The sequence below is a fragment of the Ursus arctos genome, unplaced genomic scaffold (genome assembly GCF_023065955.2).
Source record: "Ursus arctos isolate Adak ecotype North America unplaced genomic scaffold, UrsArc2.0 scaffold_15, whole genome shotgun sequence".
NCBI classification, from domain to species: domain Eukaryota; kingdom Metazoa; phylum Chordata; class Mammalia; order Carnivora; family Ursidae; genus Ursus; species Ursus arctos.
This window is the reverse complement of record NW_026622819.1, coordinates 13,333,008-13,353,778: the sequence shown is the minus strand read 5'-3', so window position 1 is coordinate 13,353,778 and position 20,771 is coordinate 13,333,008. Positions and strand designations below refer to the sequence as shown.

Genomic DNA, 20,771 nt, shown 5'->3' with positions numbered 1-20,771 from the left:
TATTTTTATTTTTTTATAACAGTTTCTACAGCTAAATATCTGTCAACCTTTAGGCCAGGTGACTGTTAGGATCTTGTCTGGTTCTCCTCGCCTGATTCTGAGAACCGATTCTGACCACAAGAACGGTAGTCACCTTACAACTCGGAGGTGTGGATACATGTGTCACTTATGGTTTTCTGGTATCACATGGACTTTGTTATAAGGTGACAACATTTAGGAAGCCTGGTCATCGAGCTTTATTAATAGCCCCACCCAATTGCAAATGGCCCGTAGATTTCTGCCAGTGCGGTCTCCGTTCCTTCGCCAGAGTCATTACTACGACAGTTGGATAAGTGGACCTAGGGTTCATTCATCGTAAATGCAGCTCACATTGAGCTCTTGTTACATGGACTCAAATGGGCCATCTCTCTCATTGCTCTTAACAACCCTGTGAGGGTAGGAACCCAGGCTGTCTACACTCTACGACTCAGGGAGGTTGGTGTCCAGCCTAACCACACACAGTACCAGATAGAGCCGGTGTGGAGAGTCTAACTCCAAATCCCAGACTAATCCACAAGTCAGGTGGGTCGTCCCTGCTTCTAGTACACCCCAGGTTGGTTGGTCAGGTTCTTGTCTTTATAGTTGTCAACAGTTCTCTATTCAGTAGCCCCATTTATTCTTCTAGATTGTTCATAAAAATGCCTTGTGGAATGAAATCAGGTTTTTTTTTTAAGTGGATATATATTATACATCATTTTTCCACATTTTAAATTGAAATTAAGAACAGGTTTGGCTATAATATGATCCTCTTCCCCTCTGTGTCCCTTTTATTCTGTCATTTATAATGCAGAGGGGTTTCTCTTGCCAAATGCCTTCCTTGAAACTGTTAACAAGAAAGCCCGCTGTGACAACACCTTTTGCTGTGTGCCCTGGACAGCATGACTGAGAGTTGGATTTTATGAAATGTTTAAATATTTTAAATTTTCTTTCCCAATCTTATTTTGCTCCTGTAGTTCTATCACTACTCAGACTTTCTCTCAATTTGTTTAGTATTGTCTTTACTGTGTATTAGAATAAATATGAAAACTCATCTTTGATGAAAAGGGCAAAGAAGGACAGGATTTTTTTTTCCCTTTTTTTTTTTCTTTTTCTTTCTTGAAGCTGGTGATCAGTGCTTTGTGACAGAAGCACGTTGTTTGTGGCAGGAGACAGACTCCTAATTGTCCAAGAAGCAGCAGGTCTCCTACTGATTAGCTCGCTGGCCACTAGGGTGCACTGGGCATCGGGTCCTCCCCTTGTCCTGAGAGCCCCGGAGAAGTTACTGTGCTGCGTTTCCTCTGCTCTCCTCTTGGACCTTCTTTTTCTGATTCAGAATTGTTTGTGCCTTTTGCTAGCCTACAGGTAGACCTTTGGGGCTCGCCCTGCTTTTCATTGATTGCTAGCTTTCATTATTGAATTGAAAGAGTAGGTTTTGGCATTTAAAATCTAATCTTATGTTGAAAAGGTATCATCGAGAAAGGAAGAAAATTTGTACATGACATTGATATAGATGTAGACAAGGTTACAAGTATTCCATCTGTATATTCTTAAATATTTACTTTGGGATTACTTTTTAGTGTCGGCCTATTAGGAATGGCATTGAAAACCTAGCTGCTATGTATTAAAATCAGGAACATGTAGTTTTTATTATTATTTAACCTTCTGAAAGTTCTAAGCAATACGGTCAGAAAAGAAAACAAAAGTGCACCTTTTTAGAAAGGAGGAAAAATACTCTTTTCTAAAAAAGTAAGATTTTTTCCCTTCATTTTTTTTTCTCCCTTTACCTGAATCTGCAAGAACCATAAATTGGGGAATGGCTTAAATAATTTGTTATAGCCATAAGATTAGGTCCATTACAGCAAGCAAAACATATGCTCAAATATATTTAATTATATGGAAAAACTTGCTTATTTTATAATTGAGGAAGATAAGCTGCAACACTTGATAATCCTTTTATTTAAAAAAGCATTTTATGTATAATTGAGGATATATGATAATTGATACAGTAATTTTATGCAGAAAAAAGGCTGGGACAAAAAAATATACCAAAAATGTTATCTCATGAGGCAGAATTCTAGGATTTTATCATTCTGTGTTATGTATTTACAGTGAATATATCAGCTTTAATGATTATATAGTTAGAATTACATTCCTAAAATCATAATTTCTACGATCGTAAGTATCCTGTCAATACCAGCCCGCCCGTTGTTCTACCTTACTCTGTAACCAGGAGTGACAGGAATGGTGAAAAAGAGACACTGAACTCTTCAGGCTGAAGTCGGTTTTATATATTCAACGTGTTTGAGCACCTGCTGTGTGCCAGGCACTGTTCTAGGCACCAAGGAGGCTGCAGTAAATGGGCCACATATAATTCCGGTATCCTGCTAAAGAAGGAGAAAAGACTGAATCATACTGTACAGCTGCTTTGAATGTAACTTTTCTCTCAGTATTTTCCTCCAAAATCAAATACCACTTAAATTTTGATCTTCATATTTCAGTTTCATAAAGCTGCTTTCCCCGGAGGTTTTGGGATCAAAGGAAGGGAAGGGACCACATTCCATTAAAGCTGAAGGACATTTGTTTGCAGAATATGTTGAAAGGTTCATAGAAATTATTTCTGTGAATTATGTATGCAAATGTCATTTCATACATTTCATACATGTGTTCATTTTTAGCTGCTAAAAAGTGATTCTTTTTATCAACTTCAATGTCAGTATACCCCTGTATACTTCTTTTAAGAATTTTGCTTATTTTATTGAGAATTTGCTTTGTGTATTTTTAGAGTTCATCATTGCTACCACTTGACATTAATATAAATAAGTGCCCGTAAAATACCCTGGACAGCTTTAGGGGACCTGATTTTTCCTGGTACAGACTCCGTGAACGTATGCTGAATTTTATAGCCATGTTTTTATGCAGCCTTTCAAGTTGCCCTAGAAATTTCAAGTCAATAGAAACGACTAATTTATCTGCATTTGACCCACCAGAATGGTAGCTGATAAAATGTGTGTGAAGTAACAGGAGTCTTTGGGTGATAATCTTTTCAGATTCTCTTACTCCACAGATGTTGAATGTTTATAGCGTGCCTGGCTGTGGACCAGGACTGGGGGTTTCTGAACCGTATCGGCCTTACTGGGTATATCCCTGGGTTTTTAATGGTGTGCGTCCATGTATATGTATGCATAAATTCATTCCACATGAGTCAGTTTTTATTAAGACTTAAAGGGCTGACTTTAAACCTCAATTTTGCCAAGCATGGAAACATCAATCTCTTTCAGTGGTGAAGAACTTGGGAGCATAAGCAAATTTTATATTATAAAATAACAATATTGTGTAGTATCACATTACATAATAGATTATTATCAAATTGCTTACTTGCGATTTACTATGCCCTGAATAGCCTCCTCTTCCACTGTTTCAGTGACACTATTCAGGATTCATCTATGGTCCCTTTGCCTTGAATGGCACCTCTACACCTCGTAGCCAACTGCCTGAGCCCCTAAGCGGACATACATTTTGGCAGTAAAGCACCTGAAATTTGCCCCTCTTTTCTATTAATTTCTATCGCGATGAGCCTGGCTTCCTTTGGTCCTTCACAGTTGGGACCAGATCACATATTTGTCATCTCCCTCCTTCTCCCCACCCACCCCCACTTTCCCAAAAATCTTTTTTTTTTCCTAATGTGCCTAATACGGACTTTATTGAAAACATTTTAATTTTGTGCCAGTTTTATTATAACTAAATTGCTGTTTAGTGCTTCTGAACTATACTGAGAATTTCCCAGCATGTTTTTAAGTCTTGGAGCCATATCGTTGAGAAAATAAGATAATGATAACAAGCTTTAAAGTGGCTACTCTTGCCAAAGGGGGGTGGAGATTGTAACTGGAGAGATTGTAAACAGGACAGTAGGGCACAATAATTACAGGCTCTTGCTGGTGGTTCCAGCACGCATGCCCACGCTGCTGGCGACGGGGCAGCCATTAAATTACCCCGCGGTATGATTAATGCAATTACTACTCATCACCACGCTCCTAATTCACTTAGAATTAGATTGAAAGTAGTCAAATTTATTAACACAGTAAGCACACTTTGTTTGCTTTCTATCTCCGTATATGACTTCGGTATGGATTTAAAAACTCAGGCAAGAATATTGTCATCGGGCATCTCTCGATATTTTTCATTTGATTGCTTCACGTTTTCTGCTACTGCAAACTTATTATTATTTTTTGTCTTATTTCCATTTAGTGTTATATAATGTCCAGATAGTTGACTTAAACAGTGAAGACTTTCATTTCTGTGATCATTCTATGATCTAAGAATTTTTGTAAGTTAGTGTTGAATATGTCTTATAGGAGGAAAACGTCAATCAGAGGGAAAGTATTAACTTCTGCACAGAGTAGGTGCTTTATAATTATTTCGCTGTTTGGTTTGGTCCTCACTGCTATTTTAAGAGTCTTGAGAATAAGAAATTATCCTGTGTTTCTTAACTATCTTTCTTTACTTTTAACTTTTAGAGTACGTAAATCTGAATAATTATTTTTCCATTTTTTTAATTGGTAAGCACTCGACTAATCTTATTCTTTGTGTCAGTTTCTGTTTGCACCCATGAAATGAGTCTTCTCACCCCCCATTAAATAATTCATGGTGTTTTTATTCGTAATCAGATTTATTGAAAGGCAGTGGACATAATAAAATGCTACCATTTAAAGTATACGTTTTAATGGATTTTGAATTTACTCATGCATGTACCCACGACCACAATCAAAATGAAGTGATTCTATACTCCAAATGTTCCTTTGGCCCTTCCCAGCCACCCTACTCCTAGGAAACCATTGATCTGTTTTCAGGCACAAATCAGTAGAGTTGTCTCTCCTAGAGGTTCTTGTAAGTGAAACCACACAAAGCGTATCCTCCTGTCTACCTCCTTCGACTCGTCTGCATCATACAGAACACAGGTCGTTCCTTTTTCTAGTGAATGCTCTTCCCTTGAATCAGCAGCAATTTGTTTATCCATTCACCGCTAATATTGTAAAATGTTGTACTGTTATTGTAAAAATATTGTCAAAACATTAAAAGACGTGATGGAACATAATGTTTGTGAGTTTACCAACACTAACATTGCAACTGTTTTCAACACAGTGTATTTACTTCCCAGGCTGGTTTTCTTTATGGGGCACCTGGCTGGCTCATTTGGTAGATAACCCGATTGTTGATCTTCAGTTGTAAGTTCGAGTCCCACATTGAGTATAGAGATTACTTTAAGAAAAAAAAAGTTACAAAAATATAATTTTTTAAAAATTTATTGATAATGTGGTTTTATGTTTTTTAAGTAATTTTTACACCTACCATGGAGCTTGAACTCATGACCCCAAGATGAAGAATCCCATGCTTTAGCGATCAGCCAGGCACCCCAGAAAGACATAATTTTAAACTTTTTATAGAAAGCTATCATAAATCATGTTTCTGGATGATCATAATTTCCTTTAAAAAGTATACACTATTCTAAACTATTGGACTGTTCTCAACTATTGCTGGTACATATACGACCAGCACGATACTGTCATATAATCTTGTTTTCCAAAAAGATTATAGTAACTTACAGCACCAATGACCAGTGCATCAGCGTCCCAGTTTCACCAATTTTAGGTTTATCATTCACAAGTGTTTTGCTACTTAATAGAAGCGATCTCAGATTTTCTTTGATTTGTACATGTTTGATTTCTAGGAAGGACTTGCATATGCTCCTATAAGAAATGCCTATTTTATTTCTGTTGTTCATGTACCTTTTATTATGGCCAAGCTATTGCTCCTTCTCTTACAATTTTTAAATTGTTTTCCTGCTTATTGTATTTGCCCTTTGTTTCAACTTTGTTTTTTCCTTGTAAAGAAGCTAAATGTTTTGCATGTTAAATCTCCAGTTGTTTCCTTTTACAATTTCTACTGCTTCAAAGTGGTGCATGGTTTCCTTCCTAATCCCCTAAAGTGATTGTCATTGTTAACGATTATTACATTGTGCGTCCACATGCTCTTGGTAGGTCATTTTCATCGGTATTACCAATAATACCTCGGTTGGGGGAAAGGGGTGCTTTTCTCTTGACAAGAATATGGCTTCTAAATCATAACACAGGGGCACCTGGGTTGGTTAAGCATTAAGCGTCCGACTCTTGATTTCAGCTCAGGTCATGACCTCAGGGTCCTGAGATCCAGCCCCGTGTCCATGCCTAGCACAGACCCTGCTAAAGATTCTCTCTTTCCTGCTCGCCCCTGCCCCTACCCCCCCGCCCATCTCTGAAACCAATCCGTCAATCAATCACAATAGAAAATGAGATCTTCAATGTGATTCAGACCATACCTGGCTTCAGGTGTTTAGGTACTTGTATTTGGGAACGAACCTCTTCTCCTGTAGGGGCCTGTTTATTTTTATTCTTCCCCAAACAGCATTATGTTAACTTCCACTTCCTATGGAGGGGCCAAGACAAGATCTTTAAGAACTCTTTGGAGAAATTGAAAAGAGATGTGATGAATGTCTAGAGAAGACTGATCTGAATCCATTCATCTATTCCATCAGTTTCTATTATAAAAGGAGCAGAGATACTCCTATCTACAGAGTTCCTAGTAGAGAACTGTATTCCTCTGACTTGGGTCCCTGCCGCGTTTCGCCATTAGGGAAAGGCCCCGAAATTTACACTGGAACAGTCCCTTGAAGCCTTCCCCTTCCCCACTGACTATGTGCAAGAAAATAAATGTCCCATTATGCTTCAGTATCTACAGCAAAAGCATTTATCAGCGTCATCACTGTGACTCTTAGGGAATTCTGTGGCGTCACTGGCACTGATGAGGCCCGTATCTCGTTTGATGTCATCGACTGGTGCTCTTTCCACATTCTACACTTCTTCCTTAATGTCATATTCTTTTGTGCGAGAGCCTTATCATCTAAAAGTGAGGGGTCATGAGTCTGTTTCTTGTTTTCTTGCCTTTAGAACAAGACCTAACAATTTTACTGAGTAATGGGTTCTTCGTTTTCTTTAATATGGAAGAAAAACAACAAAAACTTAAATACGTTGATTTTCTTTCAGACGGCAATGGAGGTGATGCAGTTCAGCAGGGAGGAAGTTCGGGAGGTTCTGAGGCTGCTCGCTGGGGTATTACATCTTGGCAACATAGAATTTATCACTGCTGGTGGGGCCCAAGTGTCCTTCAAAACGGGTAAGATGCCCCCTCCCTAGCTCCCTCCCCCTTGGGTTTTTCCTCATAGGGAGCGTAGACCGAAAATATTTACTCTCTGGCCTTTTACAGAACGAGCTTTCTGACCCTGGACAGAGACCCACAGAACTTTGTATTTGATGGGAACTGTCAGCTCTGAAAGGGTCCAACGTATGAGGGGTGATTACTGCAGGGGATGGTGGCTGTGTTCTCATTCTTAGCAAGACCAGAGGAAAACGGACCCAGTAAAGAAAGATGAGCAACAGGATTAGACGCAGACAAATGTCAGGGGCCAGGGGCGTGGTGACGTAATGTCCTGGGGAAGCCCGTTCGTTCTCAAGCGGAAATGCTGCCCACAGGCTGTCTCCTTGAGTTATTTATCCCCCAACACCGGTGACTTCTTATCCATAAAGTGCCTCGGTGATGTGTTGTGAAGACGAAAAATTCATTTCCTTATGCATCCTTATGTCAGGCTCCCTGCTCCGCGGAGAGTCTGCCTCTCCCTCTCCCGCTCCCCCTGCTCGTGCTCCCTCTCTCTCAAATAAATACATCTTTAAAAAAAGAGTGACATTGCCTTACATTTTTGCAAACTTGGAAGATAGCTGATGTCATGGGGGACAGCTGGATTCTCTTACCTGCTTCTGCACTCGGTTTGTTGAGACACCTCGTGTCACGTAGCCGCCAGAAAACTCCTCTCGATCGTGGTAAGGGAATGCGAGTAAAACAGCAAACGACATCCTAATATCACGGCAACTAGTTACGACCTTGCAAGACTCTGGCAGATCTTGGGTAGCTGCTGCCTGAGGGTCTCAGGACCCCGCTTGGTCCAAGCATCAGGTTCTCTGCTCCTAGTCTGAGACTCCTTAAGGGAGGGAATAACTTACCAGTAGAGTGTGTGTTCTGTAAATTCCACCTGACGGACTGAGGACTGTTCCCTGCTTTAATGCGTCACCGCGTGGAGTTCGCCTTGAACCCATGTCACTGTGTGGAGTTAGATTTGGGGGCCCGCGGCCCGTTCCTTCTTGGCTCAGTGCATCCACTTTTGCCTTGTTCTTCGTTTCCAGCCTTGGGCAGGTCTGCCGAGCTACTTGGGCTGGACCCCGCACAGCTCACCGACGCTCTGACGCAGAGATCCATGTTCCTCAGGGGGGAGGAGATCCTCACGCCCCTCACCGTTCAACAGGTACGTGCCCTTTGCCGTCAAAGCGTGTTTTTAAAAGACACTCCCGCGTTTTCACATTCATGGCTTTGATTCAAATAACTCACTGCCACAAACCATTCAAATGAGTTTGGTTCCTGATCAGAATAAAGAAGATACCCCTGCTGAAGGGAGGAGACAAAGTTGATCGTTTTCTTAGAGGTCGTGATGCTGCGTTTCAAAGAGGACTGGGTCTGATGGAGATTTCCTGAGTTCGAGTCCTGACATACTACTTTCTGTTCTTGGGGAGTCATTGTGTCTGTTTCCTCCTCTGTAAGACAGGGATAATGATCATACCTAATTCATAGGATTCTTGTAAGGATAATAATAAATATATGCCAGTTACTTAAGTACCAAATAAACATGAGCTATGGTAATTTATTGTTAGTATTATGTAGTAGTGCTTAGTTTCCCTTCTGCTACCGCCTTGAGCCAATTATATGTGCCAGCCCATCTAATATCAGTTTCCTGATTGGATAAGTAAAATTGCTAACCAGGCCATGAAGAACATTTTTCTGTGTAGAAAGTAGATCATGAGGGGCGCCTGGGTGGCTCAGTCGGTTAAGCATCTGCGTTCGGCTCAGGTCATGATCCCAGGGTCCTGGGACTGAGCCCCCCCGTGGGGCTCCCTGCTCAGTGGGGAGTCTGCTTCTCCCTCTACCCCTCACCCCACTCATGCTTGCTCTCTCGGCTTGCTCTCTCTCTAATAAATCAAAATCTTTTAATAAGTAGGTTATGAGAAGGTGATCGTGAGAAAACTCAGGTCTTAATTGTTGTCTTAAACCTGATAAAATTTGTAGCTGTATATATATGTGTTGGTTTAGCTTTTTTCCTCTAACTCAACATGAAAGCTTGAGTTTGAAAGCCTGATATTTAAAAGAGGTCTGAGCGAATCCTACTGTAAAGTGAGTGAGTGAGCTCCAGTTCAGCCTTTCTTTAGACATCTGTGTGTTCCTAGGTGGTACTGATTGACTTGGTATTGGGGGCCCAAGTGTCACTCCTGTTCAGTGCGTGTGTCTTCAAGGGGGGCAGGGATGGACTTCCGTGCCTGGGCTGTCCATGGTCAGCAGGAGACAGTCGCTGTGTCTCCTGTCCCACAGGCGGAAGACAGCAGAGATTCCTTGGCCATGGCACTTTATGCTCGCTGCTTCGAGTGGGTGATTAAGAAGATTAACAGCAGGATCAAAGGCAAAGATGACTTTAAATCTATTGGCATTCTTGACATCTTTGGATTTGAAAACTTTGAGGTATGCTTTCTCTCCCCTTATTGGCTGATCGTGAACTAATCTCTTCAAATAAATATTGATATATTTCTCCCCGGATTTTCTTTCCCCTTTTCTTCACCTGTATATGTAAGGGCACTAAAGATAACTTGTTGAATGGTTCCCCCCCATTTAGGTTAATCACTTTGAGCAGTTCAATATAAACTATGCAAATGAGAAACTTCAGGAATATTTCAACAAGCATATTTTTTCTCTGGAACAACTAGAATATAGCAGGTAAGCACTCAGGATTCCACTTCAATTTTTTTTTAAATCAGTCACTAAATTAGATAGTTTTAAAGCTCTATTTTATTATAACTTAGCCGTTTTAAATCTTGCTACAGGGAGGGATTGGTGTGGGAAGACATTGACTGGATAGACAATGGTGAATGCTTGGACCTGATTGAGAAGGTAACATTGTTGAAGCATTGTAGCAGTCCCAAGGGTGTCCCGCTGGGCTGATTCATATTTATGGGAACAAAATAGCTTGTGCCAACATGCACATCAAGGATGTGAATGTTTAGAACACAATGGACCATTTGGAAACATACATACAAATGTGCAAGGTTGAATTTAAATACTTGGCTGCTTCAAACCTATTGTCTCATTGAACTCCATATTTTAGAATCAACAGTGTGTGAATTGGCTTCACTTAGACTTTAAGTCAGCATCGAAAGCTTTGCCACCACCAGTTGTAGACTGGCCAATTATAGTTTTGTCCCCAGAATTGTGGTGGGTCCATTTTTCCATGTTTCTATGGAACTTAAATTCACTGGACGTCTTCATAGTGTCATTCTGAATTTTTTTTTTAAACCAAGAAATTGTTACGCCTTTTCCTGTAACAAACACTTACTTGAGAGAGGGGGAAGGGAGCTCTGAAATATTTTGAGGCATTCAACTTGTAATTCATGTAACTTCTTTCCTCTCTTCTAGAAACTTGGTCTCCTAGCCCTTATCAACGAAGAAAGCCATTTTCCTCAAGCCACAGACAGCACCTTATTGGAGAAGTTACACAATCAACACGCTGTATGTCAAAACCTACCAATTCTTAATTATGTCTGAATAGCTGATCTGTGGATTAAGATTACACATAAGATATTTCAGTGCTGTTGGCTCCACTGTGTTTCCCACATGTAATTTTTTTCTCAAACCAAAGCTCTCTTCTCCAGTTGCTAGAACTAAGTTGAAATAAGTTAAAGGGATAGATTTGGGGCTACTCATCAGGACGTGCCCACATGTAGTTGATGAGTATAGAATTTAACCTCACTTCTGCAGTGACAGACAAGACCTACGTGGTTTTGATAAAGTGTGTCACACGCTCTGACCTAAACATCCAATGCGTGGTGGGTTTTCAAAATTGTTGTCACCATCTGTTGTAGTTAATTCTCTTGGGAAGTCAGTGCAAATCAGTAAGTGACATTAGGCATTTGCATTTGTTTCTTTATTAGAATAACCACTTTTACGTGAAGCCGAGAGTTGCAGTCAACAATTTTGGAGTGAAACACTACGCTGGAGAGGTAACTTCCTAATTGAGATCCTTAGTGAGATTTGCCCAGTTGGTATTTAGAGAAATAGTAATTTCCGAAGCCAATCATAAATGTATCAAAATGACTTCTCTTCGTGGGTCTGGCTTTGAAAGGAGATGCTTACGACCTGAAGTTATTCTTTTGATCAGTTGTACCGTTTCTCATTTATTTTTTGTAAAAACCAGGTGCAGTATGATGTCCGGGGCATCTTGGAGAAGAACAGAGATACCTTTAGAGATGATCTTCTCAACTTGCTAAGAGAAAGCCGGTATGCCCGTCTCCTCCCCAAGACATCCTTAGCAAGCAAACTATTGTTTGAGCAAATGCTTTTAATTTACAAATATAGAAAAAATTAATATGGAAGCAACTTGATTTATTATCTCCTTTCATGGGCAATATTTCATTAATAACATGACCGAGATATAGAAGGTGATACGAGTAGCAGTGACTTCCGTTTAATGAGGTACCGTGAGAACAGCATGCATATCCGCGAGTTAGAGACTATGAACCCTGGTATGCAGATGAACAGACTGATTCTTGGAGCAGGGAAGTCTCTTGCCCAAGAACCCACAGCTAGTCTCGATTTGCTCTGCTTGGTTCCAGAACCTAGGATCTTAACCAGGATGACCTCCTTTCTTCACAACAAGCTTAGAGCTGTGTGTTAAATTGGTTTCAGCCTTGGGTCTGTAGGACCCATCTGTCTCTAGTTTAAGGGATGTCAGAAAAAATAAACAAGTATTAACTCAGCTAAGACGACAGACTTACACGTTCATTTATTCATTCATGACTTGTAAATTCACACCATTACATCAGTAGTTGGTTGGTCTAGCTGTTTGTGTGTATTAAAGCAGGAGGCTGTGTGGGAGAGCAGGGTGGGGGAGATAACCCTTGGGGTAAAGCTTTCGATACTTGTTTCAGATTCAGCATGAATCTGTAACAGAAACAAATTTTTATTATCCAAGGAAGGAAGGTAGCGCAATTATTAAAAACCCTAATACTTTTAGGAGTGTAAATGGTGGGTGGCCACCTGGACACACAGACAGCTGTGAATTGGGGTGAAGGAAGGCCACCTATAATGTCAGTTTAGGAGCTTGGAACTGGAAGATATTTAGATTTGTTTTAACTTTGCTGAAAGTGTGAAGATTCCCCGTTTATAGCACTGTCACCTGTTCCTATTTTTAGAGGAGATTTGGATCTATAAAAATGGTGGTGTTCAGGGGCCCTGGCTGGCTCAGTCGGTAGAGCATGTGACTCGATCTCGGGTCCTGAGTTGGAGCCCTACGTTGGGGGTAGAGTTTACTTTAAAAAAAATAATAGTGGCGATGTTTTAAAAATACTATACCATGTTACCTATCAAAGCAATTTCTTAGTTGTTAGATTTTAAATGATACATTTAAAAATGACCTTGATGTTAAATAGAAGCCTTTGGCTGTGGAAAGATCACAGGTGTGGAGGTCAGCAGGGTAGCATTTGGCTGGTCGCCTTTGCCATCATGAAAAGGGGTTTTGTGACTGGAGTAAAGAAGTTTCTGTTCCAGTCCAGGTTTCTCTCAGCAAAACTGTGAGGGGCTTGCGTTGTTGCTGCTCTGCTCTCTTTCACCTTTGACATCTGTGACATTTTAGTGGAACCCGGGCTCTTCTCCAAAGTGCTCGAAGCATAGTTAGAGAACTTCAAAGGGTGAGCACGAAATCGTGCCCTGGAACAAAAATGAGAAAGGAATGCGGCAAAGTGAGAAGTGGTGGGAAGCCTTGATGGTGCCGCCTTGGGGGCGCTGGGTGGATGCTCGGATGTGGTCCCGGGCTTCCCTGCTCTTGGGGAAGCCACCCGCCCCCCACTTCACAGCCCGTGGCTCCAGCATCTTCCATGAAAGAAAGCATCTTCCATACTTTTTATTAGTAGTGGCAATTTTATAGAACTTTTTAGCAATATCATAAATTCTAAAATCACCCTCATTTATCAAGTGAAAAATGAGGCTCAGCCCAGCATCTGCCCGAGTCCCGTAGCTTGGAAGGGATGGGGGCAGGACTGAAACCCTAGTGCGCGTCACTGCCGTTGAGTACCTTTCCCTCCGTTAACGGGGTGGACCTGCGAAACCGTGAGATGTGCAGAATCATCTCCCTCCTCCAGGCAAGCACATCAAGGCTGCAGGAAGCTAGGTGGCCCTCTGGAAGCACAGCACTCCTCAGTGGCATGTCACCCTGGTCACTTTCAGCCCAATCCGCTTCTCTTCTGCCAGAGTCTAGTGCTCAGAAGGTGGCCACAATTTTTTTATTTCTGTGCCTAAAGCTCTTTGGCAATGGTTGCTTTGAAATCTTTGGAAGCTGTCCTAGCTTTTCCTGGACTCCATGGGTCACTTTCAGTGGGAACAGACATTATAATTACAGTACTCCAGCACCTAATAATTGGGCCCCTCGTGGCCCCCCTGCTCTCTGCTCACACAGATTCGACTTCATCTATGACCTGTTTGAACACGTGTCAAGCCGCAATAACCAGGATACCTTGAAATGTGGAAGCAAACATCGAAGGCCCACAGTCAGCTCACAGTTCAAGGTTAGTCTACACTGCTGGCTCCCATGAATCCCTGGTTGCTGTGATTTTAGGAATTGAAAGCAGGAATTGTTGGGATGTGAGGTCCATGGAAGAGTTTGGTTTTTTTCTCTTTTATGGCCCTAGACGGTGCTTTCAAAATAAAATACACTTTTTCTGAGTCAGATGAAAACGCGTAAATATTTTTTTGTCTTGTTAAAAATAAATAGCTACTTATTCTAAGTTGAAGAACTGTTTGGCCGTGTGAGATCACTCTGATTCGTGTTTAGGGCTCTTGTGAATATGGAGTGTATTTCTTTCCATGTTTGGATTTTTGTATTTTTCCCAGATGTGTTTAGAGTATCATAACTGCGGGGCGCCTGGGTGGCTCAGTCGTTAAGCGTCTGCCTTCGGCTCAGGGCGTGATCCCGGGGTCCTGGGATCAAGCCCCGCATCGGGCTCCCTGCTCCACTGGGAGCCTGCTTCTTCCTCTCCCACTCCCCCTGCTTGTGTTCCCTCTCTCACTGGCTCTCTCTCTCTGTCAAATAAATAAATAAAATCTTTAAAAAAAAAGTATCATAACTGGGAATAATGACCAAGTCAGCGCATATTTAAGTAAGATTAATGTCAGTTACCTTGTCCAGATATCCAGAATTCAGGGAAAATAAGGACCATTCTAATTTGCATTTTTAATATTTGGCCGTTTTAGAAAGTGTAGAGCATACAAAGACCCTTTTCCAAACTTAATTGTTCTGTTTTACCCCCAAGTAAAAGATCCGGTTATGAAGAGACGTGGAGGCATATCAGTCAATAGACATTTACTAAATCTGCCTTCAAAGAGTCTGTCTTTCCTTTAGTTATTCAGAGCGGTGTGCCTCCGGTGGGGTTCTCTGTGAGGTCTGTCGTACAGGGCAGCTGGCGATGAGCCAGGGACACAGCAGCATTGCCGACAATGCTGGATTGTGTGATATGACGGGCAGGTTTGACCCAGCTAGGTTATAATAAAAATAGCTGCCACTTATTGTGTACGTACTATGTGCCAGTCATTGGGCTGGTCACTTCACGTACGCTGTCTTGTTCATTTCCCCTGTGATCTTGTAAGTGTGCACAATGGTCCCCATTTTACAGAGGAGGAAACTGAGGTGTAGAGCGAGGGAGACCCCTTCAGTCCCTCTGAGGACCGAAGCTGACTGAACTGAACCTGTCTGACTCTAAAACCTAGCCTCTTCGTCTTCCAGTGAAGTCGTTACGTTACCTTTTTCTAGGGCAGCGTTGCCTGGAATTGCCTTGGAAGGCTTTGTGGATATTTGGGGGTTCAATTGCCCTGGGAATCAAGGAAATGGCAGGGAGCGGGCAGGCCTTCCAGGTCACAGACCAGGCAGGAGAAAGGAGTCCTGAGACAGGAGTTTTGAGTCCTGTCCCTGGAAGACTCTGGGTAGAGGGGGCCAGCTGACAGGATGCCTTGTATGTAGTTAAACTGGTACCAGAAGATAGGAAGGTCATGCGTGTCAGGCCATTTTGTCATCTGAGAGAAATCCTAAAGCTTTGAAGCCCGGAAGTAACTCGTCAGTACAGTACCCGAGACAATCCAGTTTCTTCAGCAAGATTGTAAGAAGAAAAAAGAGCCAGAAATGGAGGGAAAACCAGTGGTTTTAAAGAGACTTAAAGACCCATCAACTGCAATATGAAAACTTCATTTACATTCTGATTTCAAAGAACAGACCATTTTTTTAAAAAAGATTTGTTTATTTGAGAGAGAGAGAGAGAGAGAGAGCGTGCGCACACGGAAGGGGCAGAGGAGAGAATCCTCAAGCAGACTATGCCCTGAGCCCAGAGCCTCAGATAGGCCTCGATCTCCAGACCCTGAGATCCTGACCTGAGCCGAAACCAAGAGTCGGACGCTTCACCACCTGAGCCACCCAGACGCCCCAAAGAACAGACCATTTAAAAATTATAAAATTTGAGACACTTGAAGATTTAATATGAAACTTGAGACTGTTGCTTCTTGTAATATTGGTATTAAGGAATTCCTGTTAAAGCTTTTTAGGATGACGATATGGTCGTGGCATACATGTTTGAAAGTGTGCAGCCTTTAATAATACATACTGAAATCTTGAGGGATGACCTAATGCGCTGTCTGGGATTTGCTTTCTTATGAGGGGTGGGTGTCGTATGTATGCAGACAGGATCGGATGAAATGAGATTCGCCACGAGCTGAAGCTGGTCTTGAGTGCTCCTGACACGCTCTGTCTGCTTTGGGAAATGTTAAAAATTCTTCACAACCACCACAACAAAAAATCTTAAAAAAATAAAAGAAAGCAGTATTACAGAAGATTGATCTGCCTGGTGATTTGGGGTAAGGGTTGAGAGATTATGGAATACTGGGAGAAACTATCATTTTGATGAAAATAATGAATTAGGAGGAAAAACTCCAAGGGGGAGAGTACGGGTTTTCAGTATGAAACATTGGAAATAACCAGCAAAAAAGTAACCCTAGGCTAACACAATGTTTCTGTTTTTGTCTTTAATGATACTATTTCAAGGAAGTGACAAATGAGCTTTGCGTTCTGTGAAATAATTTCAGCAACTACAAATTGTCTTTTGGCTTTATTTTATATTAGAACGAGAACGTTAAAAATAAAATCTCTTATTAATCCTACAATTTATATTGGCTTTTATTCCTGTTTCTGATCAATGCCTAGAATGCTGAGAAATCTAAAGAATGGCATAGTAAGAGACTAAATCAACATATACTTTTTCCTTTCTAATAGGACTCACTGCATTCCTTAATGGCCACGCTAAGCTCCTCTAATCCTTTCTTTGTTCGCTGTATCAAGCCAAACACGCAGAAGGTAAGATTTACAGCAGTGCTAGACGGAGGCTGGGTCTTTAAGGACACCACCTCCTGGGGCACTTTCTCTAAAGTCCTTTCATCATAGATGGTTCGAAGCGTATATGACATTATTATAACCCAACATTAAATGGAAAAATTCCCTTTGTCTCTTGGGCCCATTTGTCTGCTTCTGAAGGATGCTATTAAGCTTTAGAGAAATCTAGCTTAAAAGGAAACATTGTGAAGCTTTCACAGTTTTTTTTTTTTTTTTTTTTTTTAAGGTTTTGGTTTGAAATTTTGGGGCAGGCTTCTATTATGGAAGAGATAGTCGGTGTGTGTTTTGTGGTTGATTTCTTTTTTCGTGTTGCTTTCTTGTTAAACACGTTGAAGACTGAATTCTAAGTAGCAATGCTGACTTTGAAAGACACTAACCAGGTGGTCAGGCCTGTTTTGAAAAATCCTGAAAGGCTGCCATCGTCAGTTTTCATGGGTAGGCTCTGTGGGTTTAGCTTTCTAATGCTCCTAGCCTGATTAGAAACAAAAAGTGTTAGAAGAAGCTATCTAAACAAAGAAAACTTAGTATTCAATGTATGTAGTTGCTGAATCCAAGACTAAATGGGCACCTTGCCCTAAAATGTTGTTGAAAAATGGAAATTATCTTCATTTGGGAAGCATCAGCTCTTAGTAACCTCCCCCAAAGAGAAGAACCCCGCCGCCGCCATGCAAGACAGAAATGTCATTGGTCCCTCTTTGGAAAAACTAAGTGCTATTCTCATAAGACTTGAGAGACGGAATCTGCCCTGAATGGTTTCTCGTGAGACTTGTGTTTTATTCTGGTAACTTTGCTGATGCTAGGTCTTACTTTTTATCTTGTTTACCAGTTGCCTCTGGCTTTAATATTAGTGATTCCTCATTGATGGTTTAAAAATGTTTCTAAGAACCATAGTGTTGAACTCTGTCTTCTAGGAAGGCAAAAGCGGATGCTTTCTTTATCCAGGAGTAACCTGTTAAGTTTGCTAGCTTACTGTGAGCCGCAATGGTGGGAATTTGTGGTGTTTGTACGGCGTGAAGCAGCTGAGATTGGTCCTACGTGGAAGGTCTGTGCATCTCTTCCAGTAGCTTAAAAGCATAGCTCGTCTTTCCGTTTCTTGAATTTATATTCAGATGTCTTAGATTATCACAAAAATGGCAATATACACAATATGTAGTTTTGGGAATGCATATTCCTACATAATGTAGGAAATTACCAGCCAAAACATGACGTCAGCTGGTTTTTATTTCACTTTATCGCCTCAGTGGGCAGTATTTACAATACAAATGGACTTCACAAATACTCACAGGAGCTGTTTAACCCGGTACTGTTCCTCTATTTACAACTGTGTTAATACCATATTTCGCGGCGCCTGGGTGGCTCAGTCTGTTAAGCATCTACCTTCAGCTCCGGTCATGATCCCAGAGTCCTGGGATCCAGCCCCACAAGACATCAGGCTCCCTGCTCAGCAGGGAGTCTACTTCTCCCTCTCCCGCCCCTTTCCCTTGCTCATGCTTGCACTCTCTCTCAAATAAGTAAATAAAATCTTCAAAAAATAATAATAATACCATATTTCATCCTTCAAACATGCCATTTTTCCCCAAAATGTAAGGACCTGGGTATTGGGGTGCATTTCACAGCTTTTGGCGAGCCATAGTGTAATTGGGAGCCCTTTTCCTGTGTTAGGGATGTGTAACCCTGACCGTGCAACTTTACAGGCGTCTTAGATCTGATGAAACAGGACCTGCCCCCGCCAGCCCTATTATAAGGATAGAAATTTTAATTTCAAAAACTCAGTACCTCATGTATTTGTTTTCTTTCTTGGGTGACATGGGATTTTTCCTTTCGCTTTTGAAATTAGCCCTGCTTGAAAACGCTTCTGCAGGCAGAATATTGGAGAAATTACTTCTTTTTGATGTTTATTTTCTCTGGCTGGGATTTGACTGTGCCTAATGGCTTTGGTTTTTGCATTTAAGGAAATGAGCCGGCCCAGCCTCCTATTCTTTCATACATACTGCTTCCAGTCTTTCTGTCACCTGACCTGTGGTAGACACTAATTAATGCTCACCGAGAGATGGGCCCTAGGAGACTCTGGAAAAACGTCTTGGTACCATTTTAAATGCAACCAGAAAGTAAAGGCACAAACACGTGAACCGACTTGTCTGAGGCCCAAGATGTAGGTGTGATTTGAAGTGTGAAGATGCTAATTAGAATATGGAAATGGTTAATTATGACTTGCTTAGCATTCATTTGGTTCCGTTGAAAATATCAGATGTTACTGGTGATGATGGTCTATGAAATGTATGTAAACAACCCCCCTTTGGAATTTATTATGAGTGTTCTTTTGTCCACAGATTGGTGCTTCTAGAAATTTCACAGGGAAAATCTTACCTGCCGTCACCCCATAGATGGGGAGTATATATTTCTGGTGCGAAGGGATGAGACGGTCTCTCCCTGCCTCATACCCTTTTCCAGTCATTTGTTCATCAGGGGACCTTGAGAGGACGTATTCAAGCTTACGTGTATGCAGGCGTATTATGTGTCATTCAGAGCACGGGTCATGGGTTTGGGTGGGTTCTGGAGGGTTTATTTTTGACCATTCTGTGACCAGAGGGATAAAAAGAGTGGCTTTAAAGTCTGCGGCCTAAGAAAACGTGGCCTTAGAGAAAGCGAAAGAGCTGCTTTGTGCTTTTAGGAGCATATCCAAGACTTCTGTGGTAGCTTTGCGAGTGTAAGCACACAGCCCAGGGGGCCCTGAGCTTGTAGGACAGGCTGCCTCCCCTCCTTGGCAAGGATGAGGCTCAGAGTCAGTGCTTGGGCCTAAAGCATCTGGAAATCCTTTGTTAGGAATGTTACGGGGTTTTCGTTATTTGGGATTTTTGTGTTTTGCTTTGAAAAGCAAGTGTGAGCAAGGGGAATATAAATGCTAGAACATTATGTCAATTCAGCTATAATAATTGTGGACTTTTTTTAAGGAACAACATGTAGCTAACCTTGGGTGTTGTATAAAAGACATTCACTAGCGTTGAGAAATTCTGGTGCTAAGTTGGGCGACGAATTTTAGAAAGTCTATATACCTCTTCCTACAATGGAATATTATTCAGCCATAAAAAAGAATGAAATCTTGCCATTTGCAAAGACACGGATGGAGCTAGGAGGTATTACGCTAAGCGAAATCAGTCGGAGAAAGACAAATACCGTGTGATTTCACTCATGTGAAATTTAAAAAACAAAAGAAACGAGCAAAGGGAAAAAAGAGAGGCACACCAAGAAAGAGGCTCTTAGCCATGGAGAACTGAGTTACCAGAGGGGAGGAGCTGGGGGATGGGCAGAATAAGTGATGGGGATTAAGGAGTTCACCTGTGACGAGCACTGGGTGATGTGTTGTTGAATCACTGTATTGTAACCTGCAACTAGTATTACCCTGTGTGTTAACTACACTGGAATTAAAATAAAAACTTAATAAAAAACGGAAAAGCGTACCTCTCCATAGGGGCTTCTGTGCGGTTAATTCTTTGCCTTACACAGCACTGCAGGATGGAATCTCCTACTTGGCTTAGAATTTTGGAGTTTACAAAGGGCAGACTTCTCCTTTAGACAATTTTTAGGTGGCAGTGTAGCCTGTTAGCTTTTTTCTGTTGTGATTTGTTGGGCAGTGCTAGTTTCTGGCTCAAAGTGTCCAAACCAACACCAGGAGATTTCCCTAACAAAGGAAACCTGCTTTGCTTCCTCAGAATTTCTCCCCAAGGGTGTCCTGTGGCCTGTGATCTCTCCCTCTGTCCCCGCCTGGTGTTTTAGCAAATAAGTTCTGGTCAGAAAGGTCTGTCATTAACATTCCTCAGAAAAACCCCGAGGACGGGCAGGACAGAATTAAAGAAGGGAACAAACTGATAAATATCAGGAAAACCTTCTGGGGTGTGAGCCCTGGCTGTCTGCCGTTCCCAGCCTCGAACGTGGGGAGGGCGAGGCTGTCACTTGTCAGGAACGTGCCTGGCTGACCGTCCTCCCTGTCCTTCTGGAGGTTTGAGTGAGGAGCACTCCGGTTCTAGTGGGGGGAACATCCTCGATTCCTGCAGCATCTTTCAAGCTTTTAACCAGCATAGCAGTGGCCTCAAAGATTCGGTCAGAGTCTCTTCCAAAAAGGCAGGACTTGGGTCCCCTGAATCACCCCGAG

The 20,771-nt window shown here is 41.7% G+C and overlaps 1 protein-coding gene across 2 annotated transcripts in view; it reads left to right on the top strand.

Moving 5' to 3' along the window:
• The window catches only part of MYO10 (myosin X), a 206,989-nt gene that overhangs the window by 117,959 nt on the left and 68,259 nt on the right, over positions 1–20,771 (top strand). Inside the window, exons 10-19 of one of the 2 annotated variants that reach the window (XM_026506716.4) lie at positions 7,095–7,224; positions 8,286–8,404; positions 9,520–9,666; positions 9,818–9,918; positions 10,026–10,092; positions 10,615–10,707; positions 11,130–11,198; positions 11,393–11,475; positions 13,649–13,757; positions 16,505–16,585. In XM_026506716.4, the coding sequence (XP_026362501.1) occupies positions 7,095–7,224; positions 8,286–8,404; positions 9,520–9,666; positions 9,818–9,918; positions 10,026–10,092; positions 10,615–10,707; positions 11,130–11,198; positions 11,393–11,475; positions 13,649–13,757; positions 16,505–16,585 (999 nt within the window). The remainder of the gene's footprint in view (positions 1–7,094; positions 7,225–8,285; positions 8,405–9,519; positions 9,667–9,817; positions 9,919–10,025; positions 10,093–10,614; positions 10,708–11,129; positions 11,199–11,392; positions 11,476–13,648; positions 13,758–16,504; positions 16,586–20,771) is intronic. The other variant, XM_048224254.2, reaches the window with a different exon arrangement.